This window comes from Lichenostomus cassidix, chromosome 15, assembly GCF_008360975.1.
Source record: "Lichenostomus cassidix isolate B80296 chromosome 15, HeHo_3.0, whole genome shotgun sequence".
NCBI lineage: Eukaryota > Metazoa > Chordata > Aves > Passeriformes > Meliphagidae > Lichenostomus > Lichenostomus cassidix.
Window position 1 is genome coordinate 4,122,985 of NC_139496.1, and position 18,480 is coordinate 4,141,464.

At 52.3% G+C, this 18,480-nt stretch overlaps 2 protein-coding genes across 2 annotated transcripts in view; one reads left to right on the forward strand and one right to left on the reverse strand.

Annotated features, from left to right (window-relative positions):
- Window positions 1-11,133, forward strand: part of UBE3B (ubiquitin protein ligase E3B) — a 19,821-nt gene extending 8,688 nt beyond the window's left edge. The window contains exons 15-27 of the mRNA XM_085075638.1: window positions 248-366; window positions 967-1,081; window positions 1,449-1,548; window positions 1,994-2,113; window positions 2,435-2,611; window positions 2,690-2,800; window positions 3,587-3,724; window positions 3,890-3,955; window positions 5,339-5,397; window positions 6,818-7,000; window positions 7,466-7,577; window positions 7,867-7,959; window positions 8,508-11,133. Of these exons, the coding sequence (XP_084931764.1) occupies window positions 248-366; window positions 967-1,081; window positions 1,449-1,548; window positions 1,994-2,113; window positions 2,435-2,611; window positions 2,690-2,800; window positions 3,587-3,724; window positions 3,890-3,955; window positions 5,339-5,397; window positions 6,818-7,000; window positions 7,466-7,577; window positions 7,867-7,959; window positions 8,508-8,699 (1,585 nt within the window). The 3' untranslated portion in view covers window positions 8,700-11,133. The remainder of the gene's footprint in view (window positions 1-247; window positions 367-966; window positions 1,082-1,448; window positions 1,549-1,993; window positions 2,114-2,434; window positions 2,612-2,689; window positions 2,801-3,586; window positions 3,725-3,889; window positions 3,956-5,338; window positions 5,398-6,817; window positions 7,001-7,465; window positions 7,578-7,866; window positions 7,960-8,507) is intronic.
- A 3,693-nt stretch (window positions 11,134-14,826) lies between these two features.
- MMAB (metabolism of cobalamin associated B) lies at window positions 14,827-18,438 on the reverse strand. The gene is made up of 9 exons (XM_085075647.1): window positions 18,307-18,438; window positions 18,114-18,172; window positions 17,946-18,039; window positions 17,776-17,833; window positions 17,257-17,329; window positions 16,626-16,723; window positions 16,270-16,334; window positions 15,558-15,617; window positions 14,827-15,411 (listed from the first exon to the last, which is right to left on the reverse strand). Exons 1-9 carry the CDS (start codon window positions 18,393-18,395, stop codon window positions 15,324-15,326), a joined length of 684 nt encoding a protein of 227 aa, XP_084931773.1. The 5' UTR covers window positions 18,396-18,438; the 3' UTR covers window positions 14,827-15,323.
- Window positions 18,439-18,480: the final 42 nt, after the last annotated feature.

Sequence of the window (18,480 nt, forward strand, 5' to 3'; positions counted from 1 at the left end):
ATGGAAAAGCTCCTTTAAAGCCTGAAACACTGACTTAGCTTGTATCTCAGCCTTTCATACCATTCTGTTAGGATCTGCTATCAATCCAAATCCATAAATAAGGTTTGGTTGTTTATGACTTTAGATTCTCATGGGTGTCAGTTGTCATAGAAATAAGAGCTGCTGCTAAAGGATAATGTGCCTTTATGAAAATTTCAGCAGGGAATTAAATTTACACTTGTGCATTTGCATTTGTTTGCTCTGACAGGATTCTAGATGACATCGAGGTCTACGAAGAGCAGATTTCATTCAAACTGGAGGAGCTCGTGACCATCTCCTCTTTCCTGAATTCCTTTGTGTTTAAGATGATCTGGGATGGAATTGTAGGTGAGTGCTTTTAGTAGCTCTTGAGTTGGTGTTGCTGTTAGAACAACAAATGGCATTAATTTTGGAGTTTGAAGCTTCTGCTAATTATTACTTGGCACAAAAAGCGCTGCTATGTGGGAATATGTCCCAGTCTTTTGATGTCCAGATGCCACAATCATGCTTGGCGCCAAATCCAGAGCACTTCCCCATTTCCAGTAAGAATTTGTGTAACAGACATGATGGGCATGTTGGTTTTTGGCAGAGATGAAATTTAGCAAGGCTGGGCCATGTGTTGGACAAGAGCAGGGCAGTGCTGTGACCAGGCAGAGCAGCTTGCTCAGGTCTCTAGAATCTGCTGTGGATCTCTCTGTTGGTGTAATTTGGGTACAGCTCAGCTTGGTAATTAGCTGAGATAGTCCAGTTCTGATGTGAAATGAGATGGCTTTGATTAGTTTAAAGGAGAGACTGCCTGTCTTCCCAGAGGCACAAAATCCTTCCCTCTGGAGGCTGTGCAGGTCAGGAAAACACCCCAGTGCTGTTTCTGTGGGGAGGATGATCAATGTGTGGCTCCTGCTGTTGCCAAGGGTGGCTGGACTTTCCTCCCTTGTTCCCTTTGTGCAGAGAATGCCCGAGGGGAGACCCTGGAGCTGTTCCACTCTGTTCATGGCTGGCTCATGGTGCTCTATGAGCGTGATTGTCGCCGGCGCTTCGCTCCCGAGGATCACTGGCTGCGCAAGTGAGTGTCCCAGGGCAGGGATCCTGGCAGCTCCAGGCTTGTCCCACTGCTCCACATCCTCTGCAGAGCCTGGTTTGGGATTCCTTATTGACATTCTGCCTGTGGGATTGAGGGGAGAGCTGCTCCCCATGTTTGCAGTTCAGGATTGTGCTTTTTTTCCGTGGTGGGAGGTTTTTGTGGTGCTTTGAAAATTGACTCAGCACCCGAGAGCTTGGGTGTTCCTGGCCCTTTTTACCTTCTTAGTGTGCACACTGAGCACTTCAGTCATCTTTGGAATCATTACCATTTCCCTCTCCCCCACCCCCAGCTGTGTCCCACACCTGGGCATTTCTCAGGGATCTCTGAAACTCTGCCTTCCTTTGTCAAGGGACCTCAAACCCAGCGTGCTCTTCCAGGAGCTGGACAAGGACAAGAAACGAGCCCAGCTGCTCCTGCAGTACATCCCACATGTCATTCCCCACAAGAACGTGAGTGGGATGGGGGCAGGGGATGGAGGCTGGGAATCAATGACCTGGGTGGCCTGGGGTGGGAGGGACATGTGTCTGGAGCATTTTGTGACGTGGAGCTTCTTTTGAAATGCCAGCTGAATAAAAGTCTTCTCCTTCGCCCTCACCTTCCCCAAAAGATTTTCCCTAAATGTCTTGACTTCTGTGCTTGAGAGAGAACTGATTTGTGTTTTCACCCCTTCCCAGTGTATTGCCTTCAAATGCCTTGATCTCTGTCATTGAGACAGAACTGATTTATGTGTGCAGCTGCACGGAGTCAGTGGGTGACAGTGGCATCACTGGGCATAGCTGGCATCAGGACAACCAGCAGCAGTTCTTCTGTGTGTCAGGAGCTTCCCAAAGCCCTGCTGCACTGCAGGATGAGGATCCCTGTGGGCTCAGCCTTCCATTTGTTTTCTTTTTGCAGAGGGTGCTGCTTTTCCGGAACATGGTGACGAAGGAGAAGGAGAAGCTGGGGCTGGTGGAGACGAGCTCGGCGTCCCCTCATGTCACCCACATCACCATCCGCCGCTCCCGCATGCTCGAGGTGAGGGGCAGAGCCAGCCCACAGGGCAGCAGCCTGGCCTGACAAAAACAGGGCAGGGGGAGAGTGTTTTTGCCTTCTCTGTGGGTGTTGAGGGACTCACTCCCAGAACTGACATTCCAGGAGAATGCTGGAACCTCGTTCAGCTCAGGCTGCTGCAGACCTGGGATTTTGACTTGGAAAATGCTGGTTTTTTGAGCTCAAGGTTCAGTGACAAATGCAGATTTCTGTGGTGGGCCTGTGTCCTGTCTCTGCTGCAGCTCTGGGTGGGTGTTTCATGTGTGTCCCTCTGGCATTGTCCTCTGGATTTTCTGGTGTGTGTAGGATGGATATGAACAGCTCCGACAGCTTTCCCAGAATGCCATGAAGGGAGTGATCAGGGTGAAGTTTGTGAATGATCTGGGAGTCGATGAGGCTGGTATTGATCAAGATGGAGTCTTCAAAGAGTTCCTGGAAGAGATCATTAAAAAGGTGTTTGACCCTGCACTGAACCTGTTCAAGGTATGACACAGGTGCCACCTGAGGTGACCCAGTGCTGGCAGAGCCAGGTTGGCTCACTGTGCTCTTATCTTTTATCAGACCACCAGTGGTGATGAGAGGCTCTATCCATCCCCAACATCCTACATCCATGAGAACTACCTGCAGCTCTTCGAGTTTGTGGGGAAGATGCTTGGGAAGGCTGTGTATGAGGTGAGCCAGGAGCACCAGGTTGGGATATTGGCAGTGATGGTGTCTTTGAGAGCACTTGTCCTGCTTGAGGGGGTTGTTATTGAAGAGAGGAGTTTGGAAAAATGGCTTGGATAAAGATTCTGATAGTGGAACAGGCTGGAATCTCTTCAGGCTTGTATTAAAGATAATCGTGGAGGTAAAACCAAGGGACGTGCCTTGATTATTCCTTGTGGTGCTGGGGACACCAGCCTGGTTTTTTTGGTGTTATATCTTACAAGCTTCCATTTGTGGATACCTTAAAGGACATGGACCAAAAAAGAGGATGGAATTACAGAATCATGCTCTCATAGAATGGTTTGGGTTCAAGGGGAATTCCAGTCCAGTCCCCTTCCCATGGACAGGGACACCTTCCACTAGCCCAGGTTGCTCCAAGCCATGTCCAACCTGGCCTTGGACACTTCCAGGGATGGGGAAACCACAGCTTCTCTGGGCAGCCTGTGCCAGGGCCTCACTACCCTCACAGGGAAGGATTTTTTCCATGTGTCTCATTAACTTCCCCCTCTTTCAGTTCAAACCATGTAAGGCAGCACTTTTAAAGGACACATGGAGTTCCCCAGGTGCCTTTTTGCCCCTGCCTTGCTAATTAATGGTTTTTAAGAGCATGTGGTATTTGTAACTGATTTTGGTGCCTTGCAAAGTGCTCTTTGCACTTCTTCCACATGATGAGATCTGCCTTGCAGGTAACCAAAGATGTCACAATAACAGGTGTGTGGCAGGACCTCACCTGTGCATTTTTCTTGTCTATAGGGAATAGTTGTGGATGTCCCATTTGCTTCCTTCTTTCTGAGTCAGCTCCTTGGGCACCACCACAGTGTCTTCTACAGCTCCGTGGATGAACTTCCCTCCTTGGACTCAGAATTCTATAAAAATCTCACTTCAATTAAGGTTTGAGCAACAATATTCCTGTCATTCACCTCCCTGATTGCTGTCTCTTGTTAGAAACTGCCTTTGGGTACTGCTTTAAAAACCCCTGGGAGTAACTGATGGTTCTGCTGCTGATCCCTGATCTTTTTTCCCTTTTTTTTTTTCCTTCTCCCTGTTGTTCCCCAGCGTTATGATGGTGATATCAGTGATCTGGGCTTGACACTGTCCTATGATGAAGATGTGATGGGTCAGGTAGGTTTTTATTCAGTCATTTGTTGGATCTTATCTCTGCTTTGTCCCAAACACCTTCTACATGTTACTATGGAAGGCTGGCTCAGCTTCTCTGAACTCAACCATGGGATTCAATATTTACCCATGGGCAGAGAACAGCTTTTTCCACAAGAAAAGGTTGTCCTCTGACGCTTAATTTTTCTGCTGCCAGGGATGGAAAAGTGTTTAGTGCTTCCCCTGCATAACTGGTGTTTCCCCCACTTTTAAAAGAAGAACCTGTGAGTAGGGAGAAATTCCTTTTCTTCCCGCATGGATGTTTCTGTCAGGGGAAACTCCAAGTGTGTCAGGATGTCTCTTGGCCTAGAGAAGGAAAAGCTGTTTGTCAGTCCTTTAGGAAGACTTGGAGGTTCTTGGCTGCACCTGAGCCCTGTGATGCTGTGTGTGCACAGCTGGAAAATCTGCAGAGATGAGATAAAAATGCCTTTTGCTGGCAGTGTTGTGCTGCCAATTCCTTGGGGAGCCATGAAGGACACCTGCTGCTGCCTCAGGATTGCTGAGGTTTCAGTTTGGAGGGTTCTTCCATGGGAAAAATAAAGACAGGAGCAGGATATAGAGCCCAGCAATGAGACACTGAAAGCTGAGTTCACTGAGGTTAAAAATAAGCCAGTTTTCCCAGTGCTTTGGCCATGCTGAAGCAGCCAGGTGGGATCACCCTGAATGAACTGTGTGTCCCTGTAGCTGCAGCCATGTCACAGCTGAGCTCATTCCCTGCACTGGGCTTCAGCCTGACCTTGGAATTCATCTGGAGCTGAGGCACAGAGGCCTCTGTAGTGTGGGGATAAGGATGTGCTGCCTCAGCTTGGGCAAAGATGAGTTGTGACTCTGCAGGCAGCACCTGGAGGGTCCTGCACTGTCACTGGGCTGGAGGAGATCACCAGGCCTTGGGAGATCCTTCCTGGCTCTCTGCCTTCCTTCCAGGAGTGCCCAGCTGGAGGGACAGAGCTCCAGGAGCTCCAGGATGAGACCTGTGGATCAGCCAGCCTTGGGTTGTGCTGTTAGACTGAGCTATCTGAGCTTGCTCAGCCTCTGGATTCTGGGATTGTGACAGTCCCCCAGGGCTCTGGGAATTGATTTGTGTGTGGTTCAGCAGTGATGGATCAGACTGCAGAGGAGGCTTCCTCAGAGAAGGGCTGGTGGGAGAGCTGGAGTTCCCACTGTTCAATTACTCTGTTAATAGTTAAGTGAAACTGGTTCAAGGCAGAAGCAGGATTATTACTTAAATTTTAAATCCTGCTGTTTTATTGTAAAAATAAATGTTTTATGGGGAGGTAACAGCTTAGCATGGCATTTCCTTCCATTGTGGTTCCAGGCAGTAATTAGCAATCCAATCATTTCTTCCCTCAGCTGGTTTGCCATGAACTTGTTCCTGGAGGGAAGACCATTCCCGTTACCAATGAAAATAAGTAAGTACAGCAATTAGATTTTTAAGGTCACCACTGCAAAATACTTTATTCTGGTTCCTTGGGCTTGCATCTGGAATGAATTGAGATAGATTGGAGGAGAAGGAGCACATAAATATCTTAATAGAATTTGCTGGTTACAGTTCATCGGCAGAAATTGTATTAAATTTGATTTGCAAAATAAAAATTGACAATTTACTTCTTGAAACAGCACTTCTGAGGTCAAAGGCACCCAGTCAGGGAGATTCTGCAGGATTTAATGATGGTGATGGATACAGACAGATGGATTCAAAGCAATTCAGGCACACAGTCGTGAACACAGAGGGCACAGATGCTCAAAGACACCTTGGAGCAGACAGATCTCCTCAGAATGATAACATGTGGCAGTTGTATAAAGCACCGTGTTCCGAGCAGACAGTGCTGAATTCAAATGTACTCGACAGTCGTTCTTTAGAGCCAGGAAATCAGAGGAGACACCGAGCCCCGGGGCTGTTTTCACAGATAACCGGCTTTTAGATCGTTATCAGAAATGTCAACTCGGGAGCCTGCAAACCAACCCCACCTTTTTGTTCCTTTTTTTTTTTCCCCTTCCCTATCCCCTTCAGTGCTCATAAAAGCAGGATGAAATATCTATTAAGCAAATGTGTGTTTGAAGTGGTGATCTGGGGGTTGTTCTCTTTTTCCTGGCAAGTGGAAGCTGGATCCCACCTGGATCTGTGCTCTGCACTCTGATGTTCCCAAGCTTTTCCCTTCTCCAGCTCTGACCAGGGAGTTTGCATTTGAAAGGATCTTCCTCTGGCTTGTCACTAGTCAGCTCAGGGACAAAGCTGAAAATCCTAATGCTCCTCTAGTCATTTGTAGCAGAAATCTGAAGTTTTTGCATCCAAACTGGGAGTTGGGAGGGAGCAGAAATGTTGGAAATTGAAACAATCTGAAAACAGCTCTGCCTGGAGATGGTGGGATTGTCTGTGTGGGAATCAGCAAGTTCAGGTGTTTTGCCTGGGGGTGAGAAGAGGAAGAGCCTCCCTCTAACAAACAGTTCACCTCTCCCACATCCTGCAGGAATTTGGGAATGTGTTCCATGGTTTTGGAGCAGTGATTGTCCAGCCATGGGGCAGCAGAGCCCAGTGAGCTGTTGTTAAAAGGAGCTGGAGCTGTGTTCTGCCAAGGTTGATAAAGGAATTGTTAAAGCCAATTAGTCCCTGAGCTGGGCAGGAGTTCTGAGAAATGAGCAGAGTCCCAGACAGGGGAAAGGGCAGGAAAACATCTTTATCTGCTTAAATAAAGAGCAAGGCTGGAGGGAAAAGTATCACCCTGTCCAGGCCTTTTGGGGCTGGAGAAACACATCAGGGACAGTTCAGTGGTGAGTTGTTGGTACCTCTGACTGCTCCATGTCCCCCGTGCCACCTGCCCTGTCCCACAGGATCAGCTACATCCACCTGATGGCCCATTTCCGGATGCACACCCAGATCAAGAGCCAGACTGCAGCTCTCATCAGCGGCTTCAGGTCCATCATCAAGCCCGAGTGGATCCGGATGTTTTCCGCGCCGGAGCTGCAGCGCCTCATCTCCGGGGACAACGCTGAGATAGACCTCGAGGACCTGAAGTGAGTGACACCTGGGGCTGCTGGGCTTCTCTCAGCTGGCCTGGGACTGAGCCTGCTCTTTGCAGAGCTCCTGGGAGGTGGCAGGATAATGACTTGTCTGCTGCTCCTGCTTGGAACATGAGGAACAGAGCTTTGGACATGTTCCCTAAGGCTCATTTGGGAATGATCCTTTCTTCCATTGGTTCCTCGGAGCAGAATTTCCCTCTGCTTTTCTCTTTCCTCTGATCAAGTGCCCAGGAAGTGCTGGGTGCTCAGTGTCAGCAGTGAGCCTTGACCCGTGGCAGGTGTTGAATGGGGCTTGGAGCAACCTGGGCTAACTGGAGTTTGTCCCTGCCCATGGCAGGGGGTGGAACAAGATAAGCTTTAAGGTCCCTTCCAACCCAAACCATCCCACATGAGTGATCCTTCCAGCACTTGAGCCCCTGTGCTGCAGTGCCAGGCCTCTCACAGCCTTTCCTTCCCCAGGAAACACACAGTGTACTACGGAGGCTTCCATGGCAGTCACCGTGTCATCATCTGGCTCTGGGACATCCTGGCCAACGACTTCAGCCCTGATGAGAGAGCCATGTTCCTCAAGGTGAGTGAGGAGCCATCTGTGCCCAGCTGGGGTCAGGGGTGGTGGGGCCAGAGCTGTTCTCCTGTGCTCTCTGAAGGAGCAGCAGAACTCCTGACACATGGAAGTGCCCAGCAGAGCTCTGTGAAAGCCCTGGTGGCACCACAAATGCCCCTGCAGGGGTGGCACTCCCCAAAGGCTGTCAGACACACTGGGGGCTGCTCAGTGCCAGCCCCAGCAGTGCTGGGACTGTGTCACTGTGTGGCTGTTCCTGCCCTCACTGCTCCCATCATCACCATCTGGCACTTTCCAGTTTGTCACCAGCTGCTCCAGGCCTCCACTTCTGGGCTTTGCCTACCTCAAGCCTCCTTTCTCCATCCGCTGCGTGGAAGTGTCTGATGACCAGGTAGGCATCCTGCTCTCAGGGCTTGGGAAGTCCCTGCCCAGCTGACCTGGAAACCCTTAAGGTGGGAAAAATAGGTGCTAGGATTAGATACCAGGAAGAAATTCTTCCCTGTGAGGGTGGGGAGGCTCTGGCACAGGTTGTGCAGAGACACTGTGGCTGCCCCATCTCTGGGAAGGGTCCAAGGCCAGGTTGGATGGGACCTGGGATAGTGGAAGGTGGATTTATGGATGGAATGGGATGAGCTTTAATCTCCATTCCCACCCAAATCATTCCACAATTTTACACCTGAAAAGAACCCAAACAGGATGCTGATGGCTGCACTTGCCTCTCCCCACATACAGCATCTCCAAGCTCTTCCTCCTTGGGTTCCTTGGGTTCCTCCGGAGTTGTGTTTTCTCCTTGGGATCTATCTCCCTGTGTCCCACCCTGCCCATGTCAGGGATGAAACTGAGCTTTGGGCTTTGGCTCTCCCTGTCCCCAGTGCCAGCTTTTGCGTTGGCACCTCTGCCAGGAGGGCACAGGGAGGTGACAGCTCCGTGCCCTTGCAGGACACGGGGGACACCCTGGGCAGCGTTCTGCGCGGCTTCTTCACCATCCGCAAGAAGGAGCCTGGCGGGCGCCTGCCGACCTCCTCCACGTGCTTCAACCTCCTCAAGCTTCCCAACTACAGCAAGAAGAGCATCCTGCGGGAGAAGCTGCGCTACGCCATCAGCATGAACACCGGCTTTGAGCTGTCCTAGGCACAGCCTGCACTCGGGATGGGGCTTGGAGCTGCTGCTGGAAGGGGAGCCCTTCCCACGTGGAGCCTGGAGCAGCTCCGTGGGAGCCGGCTGCTCGCTCGAGGCCTGGACAGGCAGCTGGCAGTGGAGGTTCACAGGGATCCAGGGAAGAGCTGCTGGGCTCAGGGCTGGCTTTTCTTGGGCACGGCTCCAGGCTGGAGGAGGGGATGGGCCTGGACCAAAACCCTTCACTTGACACCCACGGAAATCGTCCTTAAAAGCAAACCCCGGGGGGAGCACGGAAGGAATGTTCCAAGTGCCACTCAGATTAGTGACAGTGAGACCTCCAGCAGGCTGGGCAGCTGCTGCCATGGGAGTGCTGCTTTTTCCTTTCCCAGGAAGGAAAGCCCCTTTGCCTGGGCTGGCTGGAAGTGAGTGTGGGAAGCTGCACAAAGGCAGAGGGATGACAGAGCCCACGAGGAGATGACAGCGTTGGAAGTGCCCAGATGGGCAATGCTCACTCAGGACAGGGGGATTCCAGGTGTCACTGGCCCTTGGTGTGTCTCAGAGAAGGAATCACAGGGAAGCAGCAGGTTAAACAGGAGCAGATGGACCCTGTGGCTCTCAGGAAGGTTTCAGAATGCCGGAGGTTAAGGGCTGGAGCAGCAGGAGTGGGCTCAGCCAGCTGTGCATCTGCCAGATTCCTGCCAGACCCAGGCCTTGGGACAGAGAGGGTCATGTCTCAATTTCTCAGGAGCAGGAAAGGTTTCATTTTCCTTGGTTTCCAGAGGACAGGAGCTGGCACACACTCAGGCTCCCCAGCACAGTGCTCAGGTGGGGCAGGTTCCTCTCTGGAACAGGAGGAACATGTCAAGTCCTCTGGAAACCTCCACTGGAAAAATCCCTCTGGGATGGAAGTTTGACTTCATTTGCAGGCCCTTTCTTAGGGAGCTGTTTGGACCCAGGGCAGGGCCGCTGTGTCAGAGCCACATTTGCTTTGTTGCCAAACTCTTTATTTTGGTCGCTTTGTCTCTTTCTGGCCTTATTTCTGCTTGTTGGTGTTTGCCTGGAGCAGGCAGCTTTTGCAGGGGGTGATTGGGGAAGGTGTGGATCCTTCCTGCCATTTCTGAGACACTCATAGAGTGTCTCTGCAGCTTCCCACCTTTGATCCCTCGAGCTGCTGTGAGTCCTGCCCTGGTCTGAGAGGAGAGACTGGGCTGCTCCTGGGCTGTCCTGGCCCTGCTGGGATTCTGGCACTGAGGAGATTCATGGCATTACCCTCTTTGGGACAGGGTTAAAAGCCAGTCACCTCCTCCCCTTCACCTCCCTGGTAAAACAAGCTCCTGCACAGGCTGGTGGCTTCTGCCCAGGGTTTTCTTTCCCTCTTTCCCTCCCTGTGGCACTGGGGATCCTCATTCCCCTCCCTGGCCATATCCCACCTCTCCTGCTGCCCTGCCTGGTCTGTCCCATGGGATTCCTGTCCCCAAGTGAGCTCAGCAGAGCACAGTTCTCCACACTCTGGGCTCTGGAAGAACCCCCTTAGCTACAATATTCCACATTTCCAAGGGGTTGGAAAACCCTGGGCAGCCACGAGCAGCACGATGGCCTTGGCTTCATCCTCCTCCTGTCGTGATTCAGATGGATTTCAGAGAAATAACCCTTCTTTTTTTTTTTTTCTACAACCAATGCCTGGAAATGCATCTGGAAAGCAACGTCAGGATCCTTTTTCTCTGTCAAATCAGTGAGATTAAACAGGAGTGATGGGAAGTGTTGGTGCGGACAGGAATGTCTGCATCCAGAGGGTTCAGGACATTGGGATGTGAGTCAGAGAAATTAAAGATGATAGTAAATGTCTTTTTTTTTTTTTTATACATAGAACATTTTGGCATTAACCAGTTGGTGACTGCGTAGCTGGGAGGTTTAGGCACTGCCTTGGACCTCTCAGAGCTTAAATATCACCCGAAATCTCCTTTTTCCTTCTAGGAAGTGGAGTGTGTCTGACTAGAGCACAATGAGCATTCAGTGAAATGAGTTGTTAACACTGAGATAAAATCCTTGCTCCCCTTTTCCCTTCATTCCTCAGGAGTACAATTCCTAGAAAAGATCTTACTGCAGGCTTAGCTTGGTCCCTCCAAACCTGGAGGTGTTGCACTACAAGACACTGCTCCCGTGCTGGAGCTGGTGTGGATAATGTGATAAATGTCTGGGAAATTCCCAGTGGATGCAGGCGAGGATTCCTGTGGAGGGGCTGATTCCTGTGTCCCAGGGAGGCTGTAACAGGCCTTTACCTGAGCAGGTGTGTCAGTCCCTGCCTGCTCTGTGGATCCTGCCCAGGGATGGTTTTGCCACGGGAGATTCATGAGGATCTTTTCTATCCAAGCCTCGCTGCTGTGGAGACCTTGGTTCCATCCCTGTGTGTCTGACCTGCAGAGAAAATAAAGCTGGGATGAGTTCAGGTGGTTGGATGTCTCCTGGTCCTTTCCTAGGGCAGAGAATGTGCTGATGGGATGCTCCTGGCAGAGGGGAGGAGAGCAGAACATTGGAGCCCTGGCACCTCTCAGAGGGCACCTGCCTTTATTCTGAGGGTGCTGAGGCCCTTGCACAGGTTCCCAGAGAAGCTGTGCTGCCCCTGAATCCCTGGAAGTGTCCAAGGCCAGGTTGGACAGGGCTTGGAGCAAGCTGGGCTAGTGGAAGGTGTCCCTGACCGTGTCAGGAGGTAGAATAGGATGAGCTTTAAGGTTCTTTCTGACTCCAGGTTTGGAGCTCTCCTGCCCCCTGGGCATTCCCAGGGCTCTCTGGCTCTGCCGGGAGCAGGAGCGTGGTGGGAACGAGGGAGAGGCTTCCAGTCAGTGTGCAAGTGCCATTGTTTTGACACACAGGCATCTGGCACTGTCAGGAACAGCAAAAAGCAAGCCCAGAGCAGCTGCTGCCAAGGCAGAGCTGGCAGCATCCAGGCCTGCACAGCCCCTGCTCCCGTGGCATTCACCAGGATCTGGGCATGGCAGTGCTTGGGGTCACCGAGGTGAGGTGTGGCTGTGGTTATCCCAGGCACTGGAACCACACACACTGGGCACTGCAGGGTGAGGAGCTGGGAGGGATGCCTGGAGGGTGGGAGGGATCCCTGGAGGATGGAAGGAATCCCTCAGTGCTGGCATGGAGCAGAGCTGGGTGTCCCAACCTGCTGTGGGCACGAGTTGTTTGGGAACAAACAGCAGCTCCTGCTGCCCCTCTCCTGCTCCTCCAGGCTGTCCCAACCCCCTGGATCACACCACAGGCTGGTATTCCCTCTGTTTGATCCCCTTGTTGTGCACCTGTGCCCTGTGCTAGATGCCAGGTTAGGATGGAGAGGAGGAGGCTGTGCCATGCTCTGGTCTCCACATCCCTAAGCAGAGCAAAGTACAATGTCCCTGCAGCTCATTTTTGTGTTTGCTCACATTGCCAAGAGGTGCAGCAGCTCCTGCAGTAGTGGTCACACTGCATGGCACTCGGCATTGTCACCTCCTGGGTAAGTTGCACTGAACTGATGCTCACAATCTGCTTTTGTGGCTATTTCTAAGGTCAAGTTCTTCAATCCTTACCCTCTGCAGCTTCCCTGGGATGGCTTGAACCCTCCTTGTGTCACTCTGCCTCTCTGTGTCACTCTGCCTGTCTGTGCCTGCCCTGTGAAGGCAGCGATGGAGCACTGCCAGGGCTGTGCACCCCAAAACTCACCGGGCTGGGGCTCCAGCACATCCTGTCAAGGTGGAGGCTTTCATCCCTCTCCTCCCTTCTGAGCCCTGGCCCGGGAAATGCTGCCTCGTGTAAATTTACATCTGACTTGGCACAATGGATGTTTGTGTCGTTGCTGGCGGAGCAGCAGCCGCTCGGCTGCTCCCACATCGCGGTGGTAATCGAGGTGCTTGAGTTATAGCCCAACTTATTCCGTTTTACAGCTCCTACAGCGTTAACAGATGTACAGGCGTCTGATCCAATCATGCAGCAAGAGATTTTGGGGCCAGTTCTTCTCGTTTTGACAGTGTGGAAGCTGGGAGCAGCCATACATTTTACAAACAAGAATAAACGACCCTTAGCAACATATGGCTGCGCTGGCAGCTCCGGAGCGATCCCAAATCAGGCACCCTGCGAGGCAGGAATGTTGCTGGGCGCTGGAGCTGGGCAGCCAGGACAAAGCATCTGCCTTCCCCCGTGATATTAATGAGGTGCAGGCACTGGAATCCCTATGCTGTACGGCTGGGAGGGCTGGGAAGAGACAAAGAGCTTGGAAAAACAACTGCCAGCCCAGAGCAAGGGAGCTTTATTTGGTTTAAAGGCTGGGTTTCGTTTTGGTCACTCTGCTGCTGTCTGGCTGACTTTGTGGGGGTGGGAGCAGGGACAGCTCGGCCACACGGAGCCTTTGCTGCAGCCTGGTGAGGAAACTGCAGCAGGGCCTGAGGTATCACAGAATCCCAGGATCACGCAGGTTGGGAAAACTCTCCAAGGTCATCGAGTCCAACCTGTGACCAATTCCCACCTTGTCACCCAGCTCAGAGCACTGAGTGGCACCTCCAGGGATGGGAACTTCAAACCTCCCTGAGCAGCTCCTTCCAGTGCCTGACCACCCTTTCCATGAGGAAATTCCTCCTGGTGTCCAACCTGATCCTACCCTGGCACAGCCTGAGGCCATATCCTCTCCTCCTGTCCCTGTTCCCTGAAAGCAGAGCCTGACCCCCCTGGCTGTCCCCTCCTGTCAGGGAGTTGTGCAGAGCCAGAAGGTTCCCCTGAGCCTCCTTTTTGTCCCCCAGCTCAAGAGCCCATGGCCTTCCTGTGACCTTGGGGACAACTCAGGGCAGAATGTCCTGGCCCAGCTCTGCTGAGCTGCAGCCCTGTCTCAGCTCCCTCCTAAATTCCAGCCCTGCTAAGGTGACACACAAGGGTCACCCCAGCACCTCCCTCTGCCTCAGCCCTCCAGAAACAACTGCTGTGGGTAAAGAGGGAGGGGCAGCTGGGAGCACCCCAGTAAATTTAATCGCTCCGTCATGTTAAGTGTAGTAGCTTGATTTATTTCTCCTTGCAATCCAAACAATGCCAGCTTTGGTCCCAAAACAGTAGTGAGATTTCTTCCCCCCAGCTGGAAAAAAAAAGGAAATACTATAAATCCCTCCCCGAGCTGATTTATGGAGCATTCATGAAGAATTTATATTGCAGAGGATTTTATTAAATTAAGCTTGAAAAGCCTCTTGATTCCTGAGGTTCAGTCCCGCAGCCAGAGCTCTCGTAAAACTGGATGGAGCAGGCAGAGGGAATGGCTGAGGTGACACTGCAGCTGATGGGACCATCCAAATCCAGAGCATTTGTCACTGGGATGTGTTCCAGGCTGAGGCTTGGAAAATTACTCCATGAAAAATGTGCATTAACAAGAGCCATGAAATATCTGCTTCAAACCCAGGTGAGTGATGAGACTGGGGATCTGTTAGTGCTTGGGCATTCCTCACTCATTCCTGGGCATTCCTCACTGGCCAAAAAGGGACACAGAAAGGGACACAGAGCCAGAATTCTTTGGAGAACAAGTTTAAGGTTGTTTCTACTCAAAAAAGCCAGGGGAAGGGGCAGGATGGATTTAAAAGTAGAAGCCCTGGATGGGCATCAGCACCTTGCAGTCCACAGCATTCCTATGGGGAAAACTTACACCCCCAGGGTTCACATGGATTCTTCCCAGTATTTCCACGCTGGAAACAGCTTGGATTTGAGTGCAAAGCTGGAATTGTCTGTGTGATGTGGGTGTGAGGTGCCAGGGCCCTGCTCTTCATCCCAACCCCTTTCCCTGCAACCTCAGTGTCCTGGGTGTTCCCAAACCCCAGGCTCTGCTCCTCCAGTTCCTGCAGCCAGAGGGGCATTTCCACATGGAGTCACCTCCAGCACACAGAACCTGGGATTTGGCCTTTCCTGCTTTGCTCTCTCTATCCTGTGAGACCCTTTCCTGGCAGAGGATGCACTGGATTGTCAGCACAGAGACATTCCTCACATGCACGACAAGAGGCAGCCGGAGCCAAGGAATTCTTGGTGCATTCCTGAAAATCTGTACAGCTCAGCTCCAGCCAGGGCTGATGGATTGGAAGGGACTTGGAGCAGCAAAGCAGCTCAGTGTTAAAATGTGACAGTTTGTGGCCCCTTTGGTACAAGGAAATTCACATTTATTATTTCAGAGCTGCGGACACAATTCCCAAACGCCTCCAGCTGCTGCTCCATATGAGCACTGTGACTTCAGAGGAGGAACTGATTGTTCTCCCTTCATCACTCCTGAGTCCTGTCAGAGCCTTCCCACAGCACCTGCTGCTGCTCAGGGAAATGAAGGCATCTCCAAAATGTTACTGGAATTCTCCTGCCTCAACTCCCACCTGGGAGAAGCAGTGACTCCAGAGCCATCCCCACATGGGATGTGTGGATCAGGCCCAGGGAACAGAACAGGTGTGTTTGGGTTCCTTCCAACTCAGGCTATTCTGTGATTCTGTTCCTCTCTGGATTTATCAACATGGTTATTTCACATGGAAGTTCTTGGCAGCTCCCCTTTCCAGTCCAGGCTTGTTCTCCTTCCCTTCCTTGATGGACAAAAGCAGTCAACTAGATTTAGTTTTCCGTGATCAAGGTGGAAAACATTCCAGCTCCCAGCTATGGCTTAGGTTTTATGTAGATTTTCTCTTCCTTCCCTTCCTTCATTGCAGCATAACGTGCCAGGACAAAGAGATAGTCACTGAGCCTGGAAAGCAAGGGAAAAGCAGGAAAACCAATGATCTTATTCCAAAAGAGAAGCTTGTTGAGAAGCAAGACTGCCCAGTTTTATCCCCAGAATTAAGGGAATGCTTAAGGAGGACAGACAAGGGTTTGGAATTTTATTTTTTTTACCTGTTTAAGTACTTGGCCACATTTGGATCTGCTTCTCCTGCTTGGACTAAAGGAACCACACTGGGAAAAGCAAAGGGAAATGTTGGTGTTAAACTTTCCAGCTCTGAGTGCACAAAGGGCTGCAATTTGCTGGAGCTTCTTCCCACCTCAAACCTCCCCTGGGGTCCCCACTCTGACTGGCCCAGCACTTGTGAAAGATCTTTGCTCCCCAGAGGAATCTGGGAGGGGTAAATGATGCTAGTAATGTTTGTGTCTGTCCTGGAGGCTCCCAGTTCTGCTCCTACAAGAATGCTCATCCGTGGGGATCACTGAACCAAGAGATACTATTTACAAGGGCATGGAGTGACAGGACAAGGAGGAATGGCTTCCCACTGCCAGAGGGTAGGGTTAGAGAGGATTTTGGGGAGGAATTCTTCCCTGGGAAGGTGGTGAGGCCCTAACACAGGCTGCTCAGAGAAGCTGTGGCTGCCCCATCCCTGGACATGTCCAAGGCCAGGCTGGAGAGAGCTGCAGAATCCCAAACTGTTTGGACTGGATAGCCCAGCTGAGGGGAGGGAAGAACAGGTCCTGTCTTTGTGCCTCTTGCACTCCTGGAATTGGGCTAAACAAGCAAAAGCTTGGCTTGAGCCCCAGGCACAGCCCAGCCCTGGGTTTGCTGTCACTGTGGTGTCCCCATCCCCTGCTCTCAGGGTTCTCCCAGCACAGCACTCACCACCTCTCAGCCCTGCGGCACACAGCTCGGGAGAAGTGGAGAGCAGCACTGCTCCTGCCTCCAGACTGGAACAGCAAGGAAACCCCACTCAGTGTCTGCACCAACAGGGACAGCCCCCCTCCCCTCCCTGGGAGGGCTCAGCACCTCTCACACACGTGGAACTGATCCCTGTGCCATGGCCAGGCAAGGGAGGGATATCCCAGTGCAGCAGCATGGGGAAATGTAACTCCCAGATCCTCGTCTCTGCTTTTCTTTTGGCATTTGCCCACGGAAATAGCAGCCTCCCAGCCTGCTTTCCCATGGTAAGTGGTGGACAGGGCTACCCCAAGGAAGTGAGAGGCACAGGCAGGACCTACAGGCAGGATGAAGGTTCTGAGGGGAGGGAGCTGCTCTGAGTAACTGTCAATCCACTGCTCCAGCTCCAGGACAGGCTTCTCACTGAAAGATGTTCGTTCTACAGAGGGAAAAGAATAATCAGATAAAAAAACTTGATTCAGTCAACAAACTGAACTTTACTTTTGCTTTCTTGGATCAGCATGTCCTAAAACACTATCCCAAAAGGTTTCTCCTGCTGCAGCATGGCTGGGTAGGTGCTGGGGCAGCACCTGAGGCCACCTAACATCACTTGAGTGCCACAAGCACAGCAGTGTTGGGATGTGTGTGACTCACTCAGCACCCCAACACACCCCTCAGCATCCCAACACACCCCTCAGCACCCCAACACACCCCTCAGCACCCCAACACACCCCTCAGCACCCCAACACACCCCTCAGCACCCCAACACACCCCTCAGCACCCCAACACACCCCTCAGCATCCCAACACACCCCTCAGCATCCCATCACACCCCTCAGCATCCCATCACACCCCTCAGCATCCCAACACACCCCTCAGCACCCCAACACAACCCTCAGCATCCCATCACCACCACCAGCACACCCTCCAGGCTGTGCCCAAGACCTGCCACCCCAGGAAAGGCAAGACTTACTCCGGTGAGCCTCCCTGGCTGAGGAGAGCGGCGTGGCGATGTTGGAGCCCACGTCCTGCAGCATGCACTGGATCTGGGCAAAAATCACAGCTGCTCTCACTCCCAGCCATGGCTTTCTTCATTCCTGTGCTCACAGAGCTGATCAGCCAAATTCACAGGCTGCCCAGGCAGGGTCTGTGTCACTGCTATGCCCACATGGTTGGTGCCCCAATTTCAAGACTGGGGCTCTGTGATAGCAAAAGTGATGTTCATAAAGTGGATCTGACTTATCTCTGAATAAACCCAGAGATGAATCTGTCTGTTCATAACTTATCACTTGATCTACCAGTTTCCTTCTTGGTTAAAGGAATTTACCTCTTACAGAGCAATCAAGGGAGTCTTAAGGATTTATATATTTTAATACTAAATGTACTGAATTCCCGTGTGTCAGTGGGAGCACTGTGGCTAAAATTAAGGACTTCATGTTTTAACAACACAGATAAGGGACTGCACTGGGTGAAGATTATCATTAATACTCACTTTGTGAAGCTGATCAACAAACGTGTGGCCCTTTTCACTGCCAAATTCACCAGCCAGCCTTGGTTAGAGAAAAAAAAATAAATAAAACAGAGTTAGCTGGGAAAGAAAAAATCACCACAAACATGATTTTCCTTATGGAACCCACCAGTTTGGCTACTCCCGGTCCTCACCCGATGGCCGAGCTCAGCTCGTCCGTGGCTCCCAAGGCCTCGAAGATCCGGTCGCCCTTCGGCCGCCGCTCGCCGGTGAAGGTGCTGGAGAATCCTTAGGGAGAGGCGGGAGGCGCTCAGGGCTCGGGGTGGCTCTGCCCGCGGCCCCCGGGGCTCCCCGGGCTCTACCTGCGTCTCCCGTCCTCGTGTAGATCCTCGGGGCTCGCTCGGGAGCGGCGCGGTCGGGGCTGCGGAGGCGCAAATCGTGAGGGGACACCGGGGGGACAGGGGACACCGTGAGGGGCGCGCACAGCGTGAGGGCGGAACGACACCGTGAGGGCGGAACGACACCGTGAGGCGGTCCCGGCCTTCCCACGCTCACCTGCTCGCCCCGCTCCGCCACCGCCGCCCCGCCATCCCCAGCGGCCCCCGCAGCCCCCGTCCGGCCGCCACCGCCGCCCGCCGCCACATCCCTCCCGGCCGCCGTCACCGCCCCGCCGTGACCCCGCGCGGCCACCGTCCGCCCTCAGTCCGCCCTCAGCCCACGCCGTCACCC

Excerpts from the sequence above, each read along its gene's own strand:
- MMAB (XM_085075647.1), bottom strand. The coding sequence starts at position 18,395 with ATGTGGCGGCGGGCGGCGGTGGCGGCCGGACGGGGGCTGCGGGGGCCG. Across the intron at positions 16,724-17,256 it reads AGCCAGGGAGGCTCACCGGA|AACGAACATCTTTCAGTGAG; the intron begins GTAAGTCTTGCC and ends TTCCCTCTGTAG. Across the intron at positions 15,412-15,557 it reads GTGGCCAAGTACTTAAACAG|GCTCAGTGACTATCTCTTTG; the intron begins GTAAAAAAAATA and ends CTTGCTTTCCAG.